At 32.9% G+C, this 21,468-nt stretch overlaps 1 protein-coding gene across 3 annotated transcripts in view; it reads right to left on the minus strand.

Moving 5' to 3' along the window:
* Nucleotides 1–21,468, minus strand: part of DPH6 (diphthamine biosynthesis 6) — a 238,271-nt gene that overhangs the window by 109,346 nt on the left and 107,457 nt on the right. For all 3 annotated transcript variants that reach the window (XM_016139599.2, XM_016139601.2, XM_036238889.1), the window contains exons 6-7: nucleotides 19,560–19,621; nucleotides 2,921–3,015 (exon numbers count right to left, since the gene is read on the minus strand). In XM_016139599.2, coding sequence (XP_015995085.2) covers nucleotides 2,921–3,015; nucleotides 19,560–19,621 — 157 coding nt within the window. The remainder of the gene's footprint in view (nucleotides 1–2,920; nucleotides 3,016–19,559; nucleotides 19,622–21,468) is intronic.

Genomic DNA, 21,468 nt, shown 5'->3' on the forward strand with positions numbered 1-21,468 from the left:
GGTGAGTAGTCACATACTAATTGATATGAAAAGTGAATTGTAAAATGTTCTAGTTTTAATTTTTAAAAATTACTTCCAAAACCTCTTTTCTATTCTTTCCTAAAAGATTTTAAAAATCTTAATTGGAATTTAGTGCAAAACGTATCTCATAATAAACTGCTAGAACCACACTAATTTCTTTTTAATTTTTTATTATAAAAAGGTCAACCTGTGTTTTAAAAACATCTCTAATTATAATCAAATCATTTTTGCATGTAAAAGTTTGTTTTTTCTCCTCTGAGAAGTGGTCTTTTTATATAAAAAAAATTTGAATCAGACATTTGAAATGAGATTTTAAATAATTAACTAGTTATAGGTTAATTATATTATATCAAATATAACAGGAAAAACTGTTAAGTTTGTCCCAAAAATGAATTCTAAGTTACAAGATCCAATATTTTTAATGGTCAATTGTTAACAAATAGTTACAGGGACTAAACTTAAATTTTTTCACTGTAGCATATGTAGCATATTTTAAAACAATGTGCTCATTAACAAAAAGAAGAAAATTATCATTTTTATTAAAACAATAGGATTTTAGTTCTTAAGTTTTGATAGGCAATTATTTCTAATAAAAGTAACTTTCATTTACGTACAATTTTAAAATGTGCAGTGCACATTCACTCACACCATCACATTTAGTGCTCACCGGTAGGTATCATAAGGATACTTTCTATTTTAAATAGCAAACGTTTTGTAGTAACATTCTTCCCCCATAAACTAGGAGATTCCCCAACCCAAACCTGTAGCTATAACCTAAAAGAGGAACACATAAAAGTAAAATAGGATATGTAAAACCAAACAACGATAAATGACAAGTTAATTCAACAATATTTAATGTACATTTGTTGGGGCCAACTGTGTTATGCCAGTTCAGGTATGAGAACAAGCACTGAGGCAATGGCAACCAAAGCCTTTAAAAATGGAAGAATTTTGCAAAGTGGGGAGAAATGGAAAGGTGATTTAGAGAAAAGAAATCAAGTAAGAAAGTTATGAAGCTGAGGTAGGAAGAGCCTATGAAGAAAAAAAAGCAAAGAAAGTGCTTAAGCATTAGAGTTAGATAAGCGATTTACTGACGAATGAGTAAGAATGAAGACAGTGCTTCTTCTGGTGTTCTTAAAGTACACAGCCATATGCTAGAACTTATTACGTATTGTTGATTTGACTGACCGTTCTTACAGGAAGAACTCCTATCGAGTAGGGTGGCAGTTTGCAGACTCTCGCCCACATAATTTGTCTCAATAACATTTTGAACTGGAGGGTTAATGTTCAATAACATTAGAATTAGAAGGTTCTAACACATCTCCTCTGAAATCCCTATTTCTAATAGCATGACTGATACCCCTCATGACATTGTCTCAGTCAGGCTTAGGTTTCCTTTCATTATACACAAAATAATGAGATGGAAAAGATTCATTTTCAATCTAAAGTACAGTGATAAACTGACCTTCTGGTTAGCTCATATAAAAAAGTAAAAATCTTATAATTCTAGGTTATTCATAAAAACTTCTGGGTGTTCTAGGACTCAACTTGTTAAGTAAATGGGAAAAGCTTTCCTCTTGGGCATTTTTTCTCTTACAATGCTTTTAAAAAAATTTTGGTTAGTCCCATATTAATAAAATAAATATATTGCAAGTTTCCTATGATACTGTAATTTCACTCTAGCACACAAATTCTTTTCTTGAATAATGAAACAGTATTTATTTAATAGAAACAATACCTCACAAATAGTTCATTCATAAATGGTTTTGTGATCATCATAGCCAGAGAAATACCTCCCAATTATGAGCTTATTCTTATGTCTCTTATCCTTTACCATTTTGTATTGTAATACAATGTGTGCCCCCCGCCTTTGGAGGCAGAAATTATGTTTGAACATCAACGGTGTCCAGAAGAAAGCTTTGGACATAACTGGTACTTGATAAATATTTGCCAAATAAATTGATCATTAATGGAAAAGAAGTTAGGAGAACAAAAAAGAAGCAAGAATGGGTGAATATTTCACATGGTAATGAAAATGTCTTGGCCATGTTTCACAAGACCAATGGATATTTTAGAAAATTTACCTAAAGTTTCCGTAACTTTCTTAAATCGTTCCTTCCCTCATTATTAATATGTCCAAAGAAGTCATCTCTCAATGGTGAAAATATTGAAGCTCTCTATTCAATACAGAATTCTAATCTTTCATCAAATGAGGTGTATATTATTTTTGAAATCAAGAATAATTCTGATGATGTTTACCAAGAAGCAGATAAAAGTGCTTTCTTAGCATATGAGAAGAGTGACATAAGTTAGAGTATGGATAATAATGTAACAAACTGGAGAAAGTTCCTGTTTTTTGTTGCACTAATTTTAACAATTTATGGCAAAGAAATCACGCTAGTCACCATAAACTGAATTCACAAAGTTTATTTGTAAAAATAACACCAAATAATTGAAGAGAAATGTTTAGTGTTACCATCCTAAGTTGTTAAAGCCAAGAAAAAGGAAAAAGAGGATGGAGTTAATGGAACCCACAGGCTACTGATGTGGCAGTTTATCAAATGTAGCTGTAATGAAAGATAAATAATACAGGCAATTCACACTTCATGAAAGGATAAAAGTGTCAGTGTGTAGGTACCAGTTTTACTGCAGGCCATAATCAGCAAGTAAACGAAAGTGCAATGTCTAAAAAGTTTATAGCCTTCTATGAAGGCCTCGTCTTGTCAGGTATTGATTTAGGTATTCAGACGACTTCACTGGTATTAAACAAATTGAGTGTTTGTGAACTTAGAGGACATGTTCTATTTCTCCCAACAAAAGTTGCCTCGAGCTTAATGTAAAGTTGCTTCCATCACTTAAATTTAAAGAAAGGGAAGAAAATGCTGAAATGATATCTTACACAATTATTTTCTTCTTAAATAGAGGGCAATCCAAAGTGAATGTTTCATATTCTCCACCTTCTCCACAAACATGGACTCCATATTTCTTAGAAAGCTGAAAACAAAAATAAAAATAAAAAACAGTAAATTTAAAATTAACTAGCAAAAATGCTCATTTAACATATTATTTGCTCTAAAATATCCATGTATGAAGTTTCCATTCCAAAATAGATTGTAAGCCACAGGAAAATAATGTTATATTTCTGCTTAAAAGATGTATTTGAAGCCATTTGAAAAATGATATCATAAAGCATGAGATTTTTAATAATCCCAAAACCTTTACAGAAACGTGTAAACAAACAACCTTTTTGCATATAATGAAAAACTTAGAGGTTATTATAAATTTTAGGACTATATTAGTTTTAGATTGAAAGAGAGGCTAAGAAGAAAAGGTACTAAGTTATTATGTAGTAAATGAGAATACATACAGCCTAAGTGTGCTTCTCCTCTTTGACCAAATGTGGAAGGGGAAAAAATATGTTGTGTTTAGAGCGTTTCTTAGAGACACAGAGAGAGAAATCTAAGGCCCTTCCTTAGGCCTGTGAACAAAAGAAGCCACAAACACGGTTGTTAATGCTTAAGGTTACTATTATTAGTAAAGCTCCAAGGGTACTGAGAACTAGTGAAGTTCCAAAGTTGCAGACAAGCCTTAGGAAGGTCTAACTTCAAGAAAGGTTGGAATAGCTTATAATGTCATCTAATTAAACCTGAAATTAAAAAAAAAAACCCACAATAACAACTTGTGATTGGTATTAAATATAAATTATATTATTTAAATGATCCTGATATTGAGAGTAAAATAATCTCCTATTTGCCTGACACATGGCTGATACCAGTGATGCTAGTTGTGTCACTGAATCTTTTTGCTCCTGTGTTGGGGCTTTATCACTATGATTTCTTCTCCATTCTGAATTTCATAGTTTTCTCTGCCTACAGCCTCTCCTAGCCCTAAGTTCTCAGAGACCAAAGGAAGAGTGACTCCACTGATGCCTTCTGTTACTGTCAGTGCTGGGACTGTGCCCTAAGTCTTCAGTTTTACCTGCATACTTATGCATTTATTTATTTGGTTATTTTTGAAGTTGTGCTTCCATTCTGAATCCATTACATTTCAACTTTGACTATATGCCTTTAGGGATTTAAAGAATGGATCTATGAGAATTCTAAGGATCGGTAGTAACGTGGATGATACTGCAAAGCCAAACAGCAAGAAAAGTGAGGAAAGAAAACTGGGTGGCATTTTGTAAAAGAGCTCACAGGAACAAAGTAGATAAATTTTCATGAAGTAGAGAAGAAGCAAATTTATGGCAGTTGGTCCTTATGGGAACAGATAACAGAAATATTAGTTTTACCATGTAACTACTATTAAGATAAGCTTTTTAGGAAACATTTTGAAAAGATGTGAATGACTTGGGTCATTTCATGCTTATAAGAATGTCTTAGAGTCTGAGTTTTAAAAAGTGAATTCCTAGTAAATGAGAGACTATTACTTATATGATTTTATCTTTTTCTGACATACTTACTGATATTGATATTCATATTAGTAACTTCATCTGAATGATACTCATTGAACTGAAAGGTTAAGGGCATCATGAGTTCTCTGTTCAATTTTTTATCCCTTTCAAAGACTGTAATAACCATAACTATAAGAATATCTTATTAAATATTTTTTTTCTTCTTTTAAATCAGCCTCATTTATCTGTTATCTTTTATTTGAAAAAAAAAAAAAGCCAAATGAAATTGTACTTCACCTTCACTCAGCCTCTCACCACTTAGAGAAAACCATGAGGTTTATAAAACCCAGCCCAATTTCACTTAATAACATGTTTAACATACAAAATAATTTCATGCTGCATATATTCACTCATAGCACTTATTCAAACAGTATTTACTGAATATCTATGATAGATTTGCATTATTTTAAGTGCTGGAGATAACAATGGGAGCAGACATAAATTTTGCACGAAACAGCTTACTGCATAGAGGTACAGACAGAAAGTTAAACAAGCAATTACAGTAAAGGGTAGTGATAACTTTGGTGGATACATGAGATGCTGTGGAGTATAAAGCAGGAAATCTAACTAGAAGGAACTCAAAAGGCTTCTCAAAATAAGTAAAACTTAATATTAGATCTGAAGGATTGAGTAACCAGGAAAGGCTGGAGAGAGTGAGGCGGGGGGGGGGGGGGTGTGCGGAAGAGAAGACAGAAGGAAAAACTGTTCCAGAAGGAAGGGCATATGTTAAGTCCCGGAGCACATGATAGATACTAGAAATTGAAATAAGTTTGCCATAGCTGGAGCATAACTAGATGAGTAATGGTGGTAGGACAGATTTTACGGGACTTCAAGAACCATGCTAAGTCATTATCCTAAGGACAATAAAAACCCATGGATAGGTATTAAGCAGAAAACTGATATGATTGCATTTGTCTTTTAGAAACATTATGTCTGCACAATGGAGAATGGGCTGATGGGGAGTAAGTCAAAAGCAGAAAGAACTGAGAAGTCACTGGAGGAATCTAGGCAGGAGGTGAAGATTTCCTGAACTGTGGAAGTAGCAGTGAAGATGGAGAGGAGAACACAGATACTTTGAGAGAGGCTTTTAGGAGGCTGAAATAATGATTTGTTGAATAGAGGAGTAAGAAAAATTTAAAAAAAAAATAAGGAAAATTTCAAGCCTTGTGCATTGGGAAACTGGATGGATGGTGGTTCTGTCTACTGGTATCTCAGCATGAGCGGTAGTTTGCTGAGACAGCCCAATGACCTTATCCTTTTCAAATTTTATGTGGCATTTGACGTCTCAAATCTTTGAGATTATTTTCTTTAGGCTTCTATGTTATTGAATTTCCTAAGCTACTGTTATGCTTCTCTGACTCCTTTCCTTCCTGCTACTCCTAAATTATAAATATCCCTCATACTCTCTCTATAAGATGTTTTTCTCTACCAATTTATAGCCTTGGGTAGTTCCTGCACTGCATGGCTTCAAGCATCACCTTGAGCTATTCTGCTGCTGCTAATACTAACACTATCACAACTAATTAAAGACTATTTGCTTTATGCCTTAAAGTTAAGGAAATAATATAATTATTTAATCTTCGAAATGACTTTTAAGATTAAACAAGGACATAGACTCTGAAATCAGATTAATTTAAAGCATAAATTCCAGTTCTGCTACTTCTCAGCTCTGTGACTTTGGAAAAAAAGTAACTCATCCTCTAAGTAATTCCTCATCTATAAAATGTAAACATTAATTATAGCAACCACATAGGTGTGTTAGATAATAAAATAAAATAATGCATAAAAACACTTAGCATATAATATGGCACTTAATAAACACTTCATAAATACACAGCTTAACTGTAAGAGTAGGTAAGGCACATATTGTTGTGAGGCACAGAGAAATCATGGCATAACTGGTTAAAATCAGTAGCTTTGGAGACAAAGTCTTTGGTTTGAATCCTGACTCTGTCACTTCGTTATTGTGCAATCTAAGGTCATATGAGCTCTCTGAGCTTCAGACTGCTGATCTGTAAAATGGAGATGACATAGTATCTACCTTATAGGACAGCTGTTTTCAGGAATAAAACCATATGAAAGGAAAGCCTAATGTACTGTCCAGAATATAATATATACTCAATAAAATAGCTACTAATTTTATTTTTCCCTTTTCCAGAGGGGAGAACTAGATTGATTTGCAAAGGTTATGGAGCTTAAAACTAAACAAAATCAGAAGTTAAAGTAATGTCCTGACTCTTTAAAATGTGATGATAAATAACAAACTGTAGTCTGTAACAGGAACATCTCTCAATTGTACTCTCATCTTATAAAGACATATGCCTTTGGTTTATGATATCATTTGCAACTCAGTATGTTTAAGATCAAGCTTATCATGCTCTTTCTCTCCTCTGTGAAAATACATGCTTCTAATTTTTCCAATCACTGTGTAGACTAATCTTTGATTCTTTCTTTTCTAGTTTCTAGCAATTTAGTGCCAATTTATGTTTCATTCTTTCATCAAAATTTTTATTTCGTTTTGTTCTATCTCTCCGTTCCTACTGTCAGTAGATTTGTACTCCAAGCCTTCACACTGGTTTCCTATAACAGCATCTTATCTTTCATTTCCAATTTCTTCTACTTCCAAATCCATGAATACTGCTGCCAGACTAAATTTCCTGTTACCTTTTAATGATATAAATCCCTGCTGATGAACCTTCTATATCTTATTATTTCTTACCTCAAATCACTTGGTCCATCTCCAAAGGCCCTTTATGAGTGGGTCCGAAATTCCTACCTTACCAGTTTCTTATTCATCTACCCACACTAGTTCCTAATTTCATTTACAGTAAGTTTCTCATTGTCCCTGCATGTCTTTTTGTCAAAGAATCTTCATTCATATTGATTCGTGTTGTTGCCACCACCTGTGTAAATGTTACCCGATTCTTTAAATCAGTTTAAATGCTAATCCTTCCAGGTCATGTGGCCATCTTCCATCTTTTAGCTCCCAGTTACATTTATACTAAATACTAATTTGGCTTTATCTAATCCAAGTTATCAGCACCCTCTCCCAACTTTTTAGACTCTATAGTCCATGAAAAATTCCAAATTGTTGGGTTATTTTGTACTCTTTATAGCACTTAGCATAGAACTGGGCACACACATAAGAAGTCCTTACAAATACTTGTCATTCAATTCTATTGGTACCACATGACATGGCAATTAAGAGTTCATTTATGACACATACTAAGAAATGTATGGCACATGTGCTAGGTCATATTTTGGAACAGCTACTAACTATGGAGGACCTTCACCTCAGCTCTTTAAATACAATAATCAATGGACACTACTCCAGGTCAGATTCCTTAAAGTACACCTTTAAGAATTTTACTCCCTTCCTCTAAAATGTTCAGGTTCTCTTCACTGTCTGGGTAATTAAATCTTCACTTCAGTATTCAAAATCATTCACTATTTGGCTTCATCCTCTTTTTTCATCTTCCTTTGCCAGTACTTGAAATATACTATAAACAATCCATTTAGTTAAAAAATCTTATCCTTTTTTTTTAAGTGTAGTATGGCTGTCAATTTATCTCTGAAATTACTTAGAATTCTCTCAATAACATGTAATTTCTTTCTTTAAAATTCTATGGCACTTTTTTTTTGCATTTTATTTTTCTAAAATTTTTATTTATTTATCTTTAAAATTTTATTTATTTATTTTTTTATGGTGACATTGGTTAATGAAATCCAGTAAGTTTCATCTGTATACTTTAACAGTAAAATATATATATATATATATATATATTTACACTGTGTGTTCACCTCCCATAGCTAGATTTCTTATTTTTTACCTTCTTTGAGTATATTTTAATATACTTTGTAATTTATATGTCATTGGACATCTCAACCATAAATATCCTTCTGACGTGGTTATGTTTAAAATTTAAAATCTCCTGTCAAAGATGTTCTGCCTCTTCTTGACTTTTGAGGTCAGTTTAAGATGTTCTTTTCCATGAAATCAGCATTGCAGGGAACAAGGCTTAAAATTCTGTCTCCCTCACCCACAACATAAAATCAACTTTGGTAAAATTCTCTTTCTCTTTTGGTTTTTAAGTGATAGGTAGCTAGGAACTGAAACTGTGCTATTGTCAAACTCATAAAGAAGACAAGTTGACTCACATAGAACAGAGTTTGAAACAGAGCTTTAAGCTTGAAATCTGCATTAAATTTGGGTTAGCTCTTACAGCAAGACCCAGAAGAGTGGTATGCTCCTTAAATAGTCAATACACATCTGCTTACCTTTGACTCAAGCTAGAAGTCATATTTTCCAATTTATGTGAATAATCCTGGAAAAAGCAACCAAATCTACATACCCACAACTTATTTTTATATACTATGGTTTTACTCTTGCATCTAGCAGAGAACTTTTACTTAGAGGATCTTAAAAATCAAGTCTTGGTTAAAGAGTAACTGCTGCTGGTAAAGATGGTGGATTGAATCTATGCATCTACCCTCACTCCCTTTTAAAGCCTTACTGGTAGGTTTTTCATAACAAAGCATAAACTCATAAAGATGGAGGGCAGAAGAAAGAAAGTGATAGAATCAACCGATTTAGCAGGACCAAGAACATTGAGTCCTAGACCAACAGTGGAATGAGGACAAACCCAGTTGACACAGTAGAATAATGCCCTCCTCTAAAACAATAAAGAAATGGCAGTGCCAGGTATCTCTAGAGGTGAAGAGGAATAAAAAGGGAACCAAAATAAGAAGGATTGATTGGCAGATTGTTTAACAAGCAGTCAGATCCCTAGATCCCTTCCCTCTTGACTGGCAATTGACTCCCCTCTACCTGGCAGAACACTGGAGGTTTATTTGCAGAGGAACTGGCTTGAGAAAAATGAGCCACAGCTGAGGGTAGAGGTACTATAATAACAATAGAAGGATTCAGTTAATATATGCACACAAGATTCTGAGACCTCCAGAATCCGTTTTCCCTTATCAATTCCCAGGAAAAAAAAAAAAAAAAAAAAAAAGGTAGCATGCCTTCACTTTAAGATAGGGGACTGGAGAATCCTTTTCTTTGGGATCTAACCAGCTCAAATTACATGATCTAGTTTTACTTCCCTATAGCGAAACTCAAGGTTACAAAGCCCTATCCCACACATTTAGTGCTTAATATAAAAACTTTAGGCCCCTACTTTTAAATATGAACAGAGCACCAAAGATTAAAAGAAATGTCTCAAAATAAAAGTTAGAGATCAAAACAAACAATGTAGAAAACAGACTATGCAGGAGAGAAGAAACATAAAGCAAACAAAAAAAACTACAAAACAAAAAGGAGAGACAAAGAGTAAAAAGAGAAAGAATACATTATAATAAAAATAGAGTACTATAGACAAAAAAAGAACATTCAGATGATATAAAAACTCAATTGAAAGATTTAAAGGTAAAATTAAGAAATTTTCTCCCAGAAAGGGCAAAAACGAATTAGATAAAAATTAAGGGAGAAAATTTAGAAATTAAAGGACCATTTAATTAATAGAAATCCGAAAGCAAAAACAGATGGGTGGTAAATATCAGCGACTTAATTCAAGAAAATTTTCCAGAACTGAAATTTTCATACTGAAAATTCTACCTATCCCAGCACATGGATAAAAATACACACACCCAAGTCATAGCACATTGAATTTTATACTTCTAGAGGCAAAAGAAATATCTTAAATACTCTCAGAGAGGAGACAATGAGAGAAATAATTACAGTCACATATGAACAGTCAGGAATAAGAATGACTTTGAGTCCATACCAATCAGTAAGGAAATGAAGCAATACTAGACACAATCCAGAAATATATTCTAAAAATAGAATTCTATGAACCAATCAAAAGCGAGGAAAGAATAAAGATATTTATAGGTATTTGCCTTCTGTGAACCCTTATTAAATTTTTTTTCTAGAGAATGTACTTTACGAAAATGAGAATAAACAAAGAAAAAGGAAGACACTTGACTCAGGAAACAAGGGCTTCAACACAGAAGCAAAGTAAAGAGATCTCCAGAACTATGGGGAGAGGCTAGGATGACAGCCTTGTAACAGGCATAGAAGAAACCGATCCAGATTATACCAGGTCAGCAGGCCCTAGAAAAGACTTTTCCAGGGGGAAGAAACTGACAAAATACTTAATATGTCTGAACATCTAGATAAGAGATTACAAAACTGGCAATGAATATAGTGTTGAATTAGTGATAAGTACACAGAATACTAAATAAATGAAGAAAACAAGATCATTATTAGTTCAAAGGAAAAAAATAAAAAGTTGTAGAGGAAAGGTTTACTACCAGAGTTTATTAACCAACTCAGTTGTGATTGGATTTTTATAGATATTATAATGTAAGCACTGACTATTGATGCAACATAACCATACGGGTAGATGGAAGGAGGGGAAAGAGTCCACCTATGTGATGGAGACAAAGGTAGTAAAGATAGCTAAATCATATTTGAGAGTATGAACTTTGACAAACATTGTAAAATATCACAAAAATAGGAATACTCTTAATAAACACAAAGTACAGTTGTAAACCTTTAAAATTTGATGTAACTTTTGTATTAAAATTCACCTGTTTTTTTGAACAATGAGAAAATATTCTTTGGAGGCGGAAAGCCACAAAACGTAAAATAGAATCCATTGTTCACTTATCAGATTATAATTTTAGGAATTTGAGGAATCTGCAGAAGTTTAAGAAGTGATGGCTAAAATTATTTCACAGTTAATTTAGAGTAATAAATGTACAAGCTTTAAAGTTGCTTTATTTTTTGACATAGAAATTACATTCCTAGGAATTTATCTAAAGAAAATAATGTAATAAGAAATGTACATGAGGGTTTATTAGAAAGATGATAATCATATAATCACAATATTATTTATAATAATTTCAAAATAACATTATTTATGGTAACTTAGAAATAACAAATATTTCCAACAAGAGACAATTTGTCATGATACTTTCACATGTAGAATATGAATATGACGGAACCTATACAACCATAAATTAATGTATTTTCAAAGTAGATTTAGTTATGTGGGAAAATAAACATGGCATAATGTTAAGAAAAAAAGGGGACAAATTGTATGTATAGCTTAAGCCAATATGCAATTAAAATATGTACATATATTAAACTATGTGAAGTTAAAAAATTAAAAAAAAATTTTTTCAATTACAGTTGACATTCACTATTATATTAGTTTCAGGTGTACAGCATAGTAGTTAGATATTTATATAGCTTACAAAGTGATCTTCCCAGTAAGTCTTGCACCCACTTGCCACCATACATGGTCATAACAATATTATTAACTATATTTCCAAAGTGTACTTTACATCCTCGTGACTATTTTGTAATTGCTAATTTGTACTTCTTAATCCCTTCACCTTTTCATCCAGACTCCAACCACCCTCCCATCTGGTGACCATCAGTTTGTTCAATTTATCTATAAATTTGTTTCTGTTTTAACTACATGAACTTGAAGAATATGACAATCTCAGGAAATAAACCATTCTAAAACACATCAATATGTTAGCTGTGTACATGATGAGAAGTACTATGTTTTTTATTTGTTTCCCTACACTTAATTATATTTCAAATTTTCAGCAATAGACAAATAATTTTTGTTATTTTTAAAAACTGTGATTTATCACTATTTCTATTCTCAATTTTTACTTGTCAAAGGCAAGCATTTAAAAATATTTAATGTGTATCTTTTGTCTGTGCCCTTGCAAATGTATTATTATTTTGTGTGCCTATATTTTTAATTTATTTCAATGTTGGTTTTATTTATTTGGCACTTTGATGTTATGTGCACATTGAATATATTTTTCTAACTGCAGACTTGTTCTTCGTAATGTGCATCCACCACATTTTAACAATTGGCTCTCCCAGGAATGGACATCCATATTGCCTCCAACAACCCCAACACCATAAAAAAATCCTACAGACTATTCTCACTAATGTCTTCCTATGGACTGATAGGAGAATCACTACTTCAAGGAGGATAAGAATATTTAATCTACATATTGCCATATTGCCCTCCAGAATGGCAGTACCAATCTACATTCTTAGAGGGGGTTCTATAAAAATCCCCACCTGTCAACAATTGGCATTATCCAGCTTTCTCATTTGTGCCTAACTGGTACAAAGTTACATCTCGCTGTTGCTTTAATTTGTATTTCTCTGATTACTAAATCAGTTTGAGCATCTCCTCATATCAATATGAGGTTCTGAGATATTCTTTTTGTACCATGGTTTTCCATACCCTTCACCATTTTTTTGTTAGGATTACTATCTTAAATGTTGATACATGCCAGTTAACAATTCCTTTAGAGTTTTAAATATCACTACAATTATAGTGTCTACTCAGTTTTCTGTGTGTTTTTAAAGCAGGAAAATTTCAGAATTATTCTTTAGTAATGGTAAATTTTACTCATAACAGTAAACACTGCTAATATTTATTGAACACTTATAATGTGCCAGATACTGAGCTAAGCAACTTATATATTGTTTCAATGTTATTACTTCCATTTTACACATGGGAAACTAACTAGATCAATTCTCTAGGTAAGCAGTCGAGTCAGGATTCATACTTGTGCTCCTAGGTAAAGAGGTAATTTGAAGACTGCTGTCCCATACTGCCTCTTATCCCATGGGATCCGAACAAACTATGAAAAGGACCCTTGCCCAAAGGTATCATCTTCTCTCTACCACCCCTGCCACGAATCCCTCTGTAATTCTCAAAATTAAATATTCATTTCTGTAAGGGAAATCATTGTAATATGCAAAAATTTCCTTAACTAAAAATACTGACTCTTGGATACAGTAATATATTAAAGGGTTACTATATTAGCTAAATTGACTTCTTACATTAACAGGTCTCATATTACAGAAAGGGATTTGAGGCAGGTGAATAAAAAGGGTTCCTCTACCTATCCCCTTTCTCTCCCACTCTAACAAGTCCACAGGTTGTCTATTTTCTCTTCTTCTTTCAGAATCTTTGACTATTCAGAATTGTGTCAACAACTTGAAAAGTGAACATGTGGTTGATCTTTTATCTCACTTAATGAGATTAATTCCATTATTCATAAAGATAAGGAGATATGGCATTCCTTAAAATTGGATTTGTCTTAGGCAATGATGCAGAAGATAGAGTCCTAGATAATAAGTTAAAAAAAATACCATCTAATTGCAGAAAGAAGATGAGTTTGACTGATGATACATTCACTTTTATATTACGGTCACTGTTTTCTGGGTATATTGGGCAATTCATTGAGTCTCCTTTATGAGTATATGCAAAAATGAAAGGAAACAAGAAAATCTAGCAAAATTCAGACAAAAAACCTGGGTAGTATGAATTATAATCTGGGCTGTGTCAGATACCTGTTGTGAAAGAGGTAAGAAACAAATAGCTAACTGTGTAAAATTTTATGAAGTGCTCTCTTTATGGAGAGCTCACGGACACACAGATTAGACCGCAGAAATCGGAGAAAAAACATTCAGACTGCTTTGCATATTTTTCTATATGATTCGAAGTTAAATAGAAGTACTTGAGAGAACTGGACTATTTCTGGTTTTCCTTTATTCTTAAGGTATAGTTCATTCAAGAGCCCAACTGAAAACATAGGGGGTTAACCAGGTCCACTCCATTTAGGTTTGCCCTGAATTCCAGTTTTTGTCTCCACAGCCTTATTAAGCTGCTGAAAGCCCTACTCGGCTTCTCAGCTGAAGCTTTCTCTTCAACTTCTTGGCATTCCTGTATCATTTTTTAATTAGAAAATGCCTTGAGGGCAAAGGAAGCCATGCCAAGGGCTTCCATTCTCACTGGAATTCAAATCATCTCAGTTTTTGTAATTCTTTAATGCCTCATAATATTATTTTTGCTTTAATTTCAGACAACTTTTCTAGTTGTTTGCATTGTGAAAGTTGATCTGATGCAAGTTATTCATCATAGCTGAAAACGGATGTCTTCAATATCCATTAAGATTAAAATTATATATACCTTCTGACTCAGCATTTCCATTCCAGGATTTTATCCAACAGACAAATTCATACATGCTCCAAAATATATATACAATGATATTCATTCTAGCATTATTTGCAGTAGAAAAGGACATAAAAGAAATCAGTGAAGAATAAAATCCATCTATAAACAAAAGATTCAATATACTATCCATGTAATAGAAGATAATGATGCTCCAATTAAGGTAAAAATGGATAAACACATGCATATATATTTACATATGCAAAAATGTTTTTGAAGAGATACATTAGACTAGAAGAATGGTTGATCTGGGAAAGGACAGAAAAACTGGGGACTTGGAGTTAGATTTTGGAATTAGAAGATTTTTCATTATTTTATAGTGTTTGAATTCATTTTTTACATATTACATGCCTTAATTTTATAACAAACATTAAAAGAAAAATAAAACACAACATGAGAAGTGCTACATACTAGGAGACAAAGAAGAAAATGGCAGCTCAAAGGAGGCTTACTTAAACAAGAAAACCTCACAGTATTAAACTCTGAGTTTAGATTTTAAGTACAGAATAGATTTAGTTGAGTGAATGAGAGATAAAGCATGCAGAGAAGGGAAGTGGAACATGGCAGCAGGAGGAGATACTCGCTCTAGGAAAATCATCAATAGTTCTAAATTGATGAAGGATAGGGTGGATATAAGAGATTATCTATCTGTCAAGTCTCATTTTCCCCAGGGACAGACCATGCCAGGTTAAGGAGTTTAAATTTTATTTTGAGGCAACAGGGACCAACCCAAAAGTTTATAAAGAAAGTGTAATATGACCGGAATTTGTATTTGATATATATTATGATGGCAGTAATGTGGACAATGGATCGACAAGGGGTAAGTCAGGTTGGAGAAAGACTTGAGCGATAAGACTGCTGTAGTAACCTAGGGCATATTCTGACACAGTGACAGTGAGGATTAAAAGGGATGGATAATAAGATATTAAGAAAGTAGAATTAAAAGGACTCGGGGTCTTACTTATGAATAATGGAATATATAATATCATTTATTACAATTCGCTTTTTTGGCTTGGACAACTGAGTGGACAACAGAACTCTTCATTGTCAGTTAAGAAATGTTCAGTTCTGCACAGTCAAAGTTGAGGTACTTGAGGACATTTAAGAGTTGGCATCTGAATGTATATGTCTGGAGCATACAAATACAATAGAAGAATAGACTTAATTGTCATAAGAATAAAATTGGTAGCTGAAGTCATTGGAGTATTTAATATCATCATAGGAAGAAGGCTATGGATGAAACTACAACATCTAAGCGGTACAATATATATGGTAAGCCCCAAAAGGAAGCTAAGAAAGCACTCAGAAAGGTTTCATGAGTGAGCAGTATCACAGAAGCCAAGGGATGACAGTTATGAGAAGGCATACACTCTTTCAGAGAAAACCAGAAAGACAGGACCTCAAGTGTGTGGTTGGTATTGATGAACTAGAAGATGGTATTAAGGAACTAGAAGATGATATCCTTGATCACTGTGTTCGAATTGCCTGGTGCTTGTTTGAAGATTAAATTTCTGGTTCTTCTGAACTGAAATTTCTTGGGATGGGAAAAGAGCATATGCATTTTTAATGAAGTCCCCAGTAAACTACACCCTCAGGTAGATGGTAAACTCGTAAAGAACAATGATCTAGTTCGTTTAATTCATTATGTACACATAGTGCTCACCACAGCATCTGTTATATAACAGGTCCTCAAGAAATATTAAATAATTTAAAGATGAGAGCAATGAATGGATAGATGAACAAACAACTGAATGAAAGAACTAAGGAACTAAACTTTGCTAAAATCTTGGCAAGATTATCGGAGCTTTCATTTTAGTGGGGAGCGGGCAACACATAATAAATGTAAACAGATAAAACATACTTTGCAGAGACTGCATTACCTGGGGGAGTCAAGGAGAGCATTTCTAAGAAAGTGGCATTTGAGTTGTCACTTAAATTACAAAAAGCACTGACCATGAGATGGTCTGAGGAAAAAACATTTCAGGCAGAGGAAAGTCCTAAGAAGAAAAAGAATAATGAAGTATTTTTAAGTAATGAAGAAGCATATGTGGTTATGACTCAGTGAATGAGATAGAGACTGGTAGAAAGTGGTTCTGAAAAATTGATAGGATGCTCATTACATCGGGTCTCATTGGTTGTGATCTCGCAGGAGTTTAGATGTTTTTCTACTTGTAATGAAAAACCATTTAAATTTTAAACGAAGTAGTGGCGTGATTTCATTTACGCTTTAAAAAAATCATTCTGGCATCTGTATAAATAATGGCTCATAAAAGGGCAATAGTGTAAATAAGTAAGCAGAGTAATTAGGGGTTGACGAAGTATTCCCCACAAGAGATGATTATGGTCTGGTGGTAGCAGCAGAAAAAGTGAGAAGTGCATGGATTTTGAATATATTCTGGAGATAAGAGCAGAAAGATCATGTTAATGGGTTGGACACAGTAGGTAAGTGAAAGAGGAGTCTAAAGAATTTAGAATTTTAGCCTGTAGGCAGTGAAGACTCATTTAAAGTTTTGAAGTGTGTGAGTGACACAATTTCAGTGAATATATTAGAACAATTATCTTGCGGCAGCAAGCAAAAGTAATTCTTTGGGAAATAAAATAGAATGTAGAGGCAAATTTGAAGATGTCAGTAATACCTTAGGCCTGAAGTGACAGGCACCTGAATTAAGGTGATGACAAAGGGAATAGCAAAAAGTGATGGATACAAAGACCACAATCAAGTTTGTAGAGATTTAATTTATGGTGCCTCTGGGCACTGGAGCTTAGCAGAGAAATATGGATGAGAAAGATTTGGGAGCCATCAGAATAGAGACAGTAATTAAAGTGTGTGCGTGATTGAGATCACACAGAGAAAGTTTGTATAGTAAAAATGGAGCCTAGATTAGGAATTGGCAAAAGAGACTAAAAGTGACTAGATCAAAAACAGGAAAACTAGGAAAGTGTGGCATCATGAATGCCAAAAGAAGTATTTCAAAAAGGGTGTTAATAACTGTCAAATGAGGACTAAAAAGTACCTATTGGGTTTGATAAAATCCAATTAGAGGTGGAAGGAGAAGCCAGACGTCAGGAATATGAGGCATTTACAACATGAAGTACTGCCCATAAGTACAAAAAATACTTACAAAATTTTGGTTTTGAAGCAAGAAGAAGTGCCTAGAGAAGTAACTAGAATTGAGCAAGGAAATCTTTAGAATGAGAGAGGTGGTGGCATGTTTCAATACTGATGTGAAGGAGTAATAGAGAAAGTATGAAGATATTGAAGGGGGTGGGTTGATTGTAAAGTCTCTAAGAAGACAGGTGTAGATGGAGTTCAGAGCACAGGTAGGGGGTCAGCCATATACAGGAGGAGGAACACTTCTCCCCATTACAGGAAGCAAGGATATGTGTGGGCAAAGGTAAATTAGTAGAGGTAGTGCTTGGAGATGGAGGGATTTCTAGTATGATGGCTTCTGTTTTATCTGTGAAGAAATATGTCATCCATTCAAAGTGAGGGAAAAGGTAAAAAATTTTGAAATTTGAGATGAAAGAAGGCATAAAAAAGCCATTGTGAAGAATGGCTAGAGACTTTTTCTAGAGAAATGTAGGATTGCCAGACCATGTTGAGGAACTTGTTTAAGATGGGTACAATGATTTCTGCATTTTGTGTTTAAACATCCTATAATATTCACCTTAATTCATAATCAATATCTTGGCAATTCCAAAACCTTACTTGCCTTTTCTACAAAGAATCTCCACATAATTGAAATCTGAACTCATAACTTCAAATTTAAGAACTTGTTTACAGAAAGCTCCTTTGTCAAAACTGTAGTCTTTCAGTTCTGAAGTTCTCTTTCTTTTAAACCCCCAAATTTTACTTCATTATTTATGTGTGTTGTTTTGGCAGAAGCAAAATTAGTCTGACAGTAGTGAACAGATTTGAACATAGATATAATGCAGGTTTTAGAACAAACTGCCATCAGAAGATTCCTATCAGAAGGGCCTAAAAGCAAACATGTTCTTTAGATAGACTTAAATAAATGACATCAAATTATTTAGAAATCAAATATATTTATCGCAATTATATTATCATTTCATTTTTATTTTAATCTTTACTATTTGCCTGGCACTTAATAGGTACTTAACAGTGCTTAATAAGAGAAGGAATTAACTTTTTAGGGATTCCTAGGTATTTGGTACATATTGATCGAAAAATCATAAAATAATCAAATACAGATAACTGAGAGAATATGTGAAAACCATAAAGCTAGTGAACAGTGTAACTGCTGACAGTTCACTTTATAGACGGTGTTGATGAATTAAGAGCATAGGAGAGAAAAATGATAACTTATTAAAGGAGATCAGTTCTTTCATAGAAGTTGGGTTATTTTCTTTCTTCCATTATGATTATGGAATAAAAAACTCTAGTAATTACAGTATTCTAGTTCATGAAACACTACCATACTAATAACAATATTTGCCTAGAAACTCTATAAAATACAACATAGTTAACAAAAAAGAGTGAAATAACTAAATCTTTCTTTAATGTTTAGAACACATTTAGGATTTGACAATGATAAGGACTAAAAGACTATAACTTGAAATTTGGAGATAATTTCTTTACTATTTTGAAAATTAAATTTCTAATTAGTAAAAGAGGTTAGATTAGATAATCTCTAAAGATAGTTTCCGCTCACATTTTTATGAAAAAATCTAATTATGAAGACTATCAGATATTTTTGGAATGTAGGACTTTTTGTAAAGCATAGAATGTTCATTTTAAGAAAAGTAAACTTTCTAACAGAGCAATTTCTTTTATGTATAATTTGCTTACTCTTTTGTAGTTAACAAGCTAATAATGAGCTAATAATAATTTTCACAATTTTATTTTAGACATTTTCATACCCATAAGTTTTTTTATAAAAATACATCATGAATATATTGGAGTTTTTCTAGAATAAAATTGATTTTATAATTATCATAACATGGCACTTATTTTTTCCACCCTTTACATGCCTATATTCTGAGTAACATGTAGTAGAAATTCGTACCTCTAAGAGATAAGGCTCCATTTGATCCAGGGTTTTCCCAAGATGCTTATTTGGGTCTAAGCCTGCCGAGAAAGATTAAAAAAAAATGTTTAAATAAATATGTAATTGGAAATTTAAAGACACATTCCCTTCCCTTGGCCCCTCTTCACCTAGGAAACCAGTATGTGTGTGTTTTAAATTGCTTTGATCCTAAAACAAAATGTACTTTGCTATATCTACTTTCCTATTCCCCTAGGGTAACTGTTTTTCTTGCTCCTGAAAAATAAGTTTCCTTCCAATTCATTTAAATTGTACCATGTCAACTATCAGACGCATTGTTTCAATTCTTTTTTCCTGTTTGAGGAATTATAAGTAGGATAGAAAAAAAACAAGTATCATGTCAAAGATATGAAATTGAAATCCTTGGTATTTTAATTTTTTTTTTTAACTCATGGACAATAGTGAGAATTTTCTGATTTACACCTATTTTATCTAAATTTCAAACATCTTACTTAGAAAATAAGAGTAGAAAACAGAACAGTGGTAGACTGTTAGGCCTATATAGTTAATTCACTTAATAGTGGTATATACACACAGATAATTGTATTATCAAATTAAATATTTCATTTTGATGGCCAATTGTGTGACAATGTATTTTCCAAGTAAAGACAGAGACAATTCTGAAAAATCATTATGTACCAATAGCATGTGCGATAGTCTCTGATAAAGATGTTGAACCATATAATGATATATTAGAGTGTATATAGGTGATGGAGTATAGGTGAATAAGTATGGGCAATAAAAACTCTTCCCACAAATCAAAACTAACCTGCCAGGGGGAAAAAAAAAATCACATGCCACAAGTCGGCTATGAAAGAATTCATTTTAGGTATTTACATTCATAATACATGTATGTGTTGGCTTAGCTTCATTTAAATAGTTATTTTCATTTATTATTGGTTCAAGCCCTTTAGCTTATTAATTATACAAACTGATTAATAATCATTTGCTTCTAGTTAGATGTCTTTTTTATAATTATATATCAGAGAAATAAAAGGGGAGTCAGGTAAAGACTGACTCTTCTGCTGCTGAGTGATAAGTTATGGTAAAGCCAAAAAGCAAACAATTGAGGTTTGTGGCACTAGACAGATTATTTGAGTCAACTCCTTTCACATCAATCTCATTCTCATGGTGTATTCGCTAAAATTAAAATTCCGATTGGCTGAGTGAATACACAGATGAACCAATTGTTAACTTTGTCCAGTTATTCTATTCCCACTAACCATTTTGCAATTCAACATTTAAAATGAAAAAGTAAATGAAATACCTTGAAACAAACACCCATGCAACTACCACCTAGATTTAACAAGCATTATTTAACATCTTGACATCTTTCCTCCACAAAGTTTTCTTTAAGAAAAAAACACCACAAATATAGCAGAATTTCGCAGTATACCTACTCCTAATCAATCTATTTCCCCTACTCCTTTCTATATGAATAACCACTCTTCTAAAATTGGTGAATTATTTCCTAACGATGCTTTTATAATTTTACTAGGAATGTTTGTATCCAAAACAATATTTGGTATTGTTTATGCACATTAAATTGTCACATAAATTATATAATTTTTAACTTTTTTTTTCAATTCACAATGTTAATGAGATTTACTGATACTGATTACTGTGGGTCTGGTCCATCCATGTTAAGTTGTAGTATATTCCATCATATGGATATATCATTACTTATCCATTCTCCAGTGGGTGCTGGCTTGTTTCTAATTTCTATGTTGCCACTAGCACTTTCTATGCTGCAGCAAATATGCTTTTATGTGAGATAGAATGTATATAATCACCAAATCTATTAGATATTGCCAAATTGCTCTCCAAAGTAGTATTACCAGTTTGTACTTCTGCCATCATGGAAATAGAG

This window comes from Rousettus aegyptiacus, unplaced genomic scaffold (assembly GCF_014176215.1).
Source record: "Rousettus aegyptiacus isolate mRouAeg1 unplaced genomic scaffold, mRouAeg1.p scaffold_m13_p_3, whole genome shotgun sequence".
Lineage (NCBI taxonomy): Eukaryota > Metazoa > Chordata > Mammalia > Chiroptera > Pteropodidae > Rousettus > Rousettus aegyptiacus.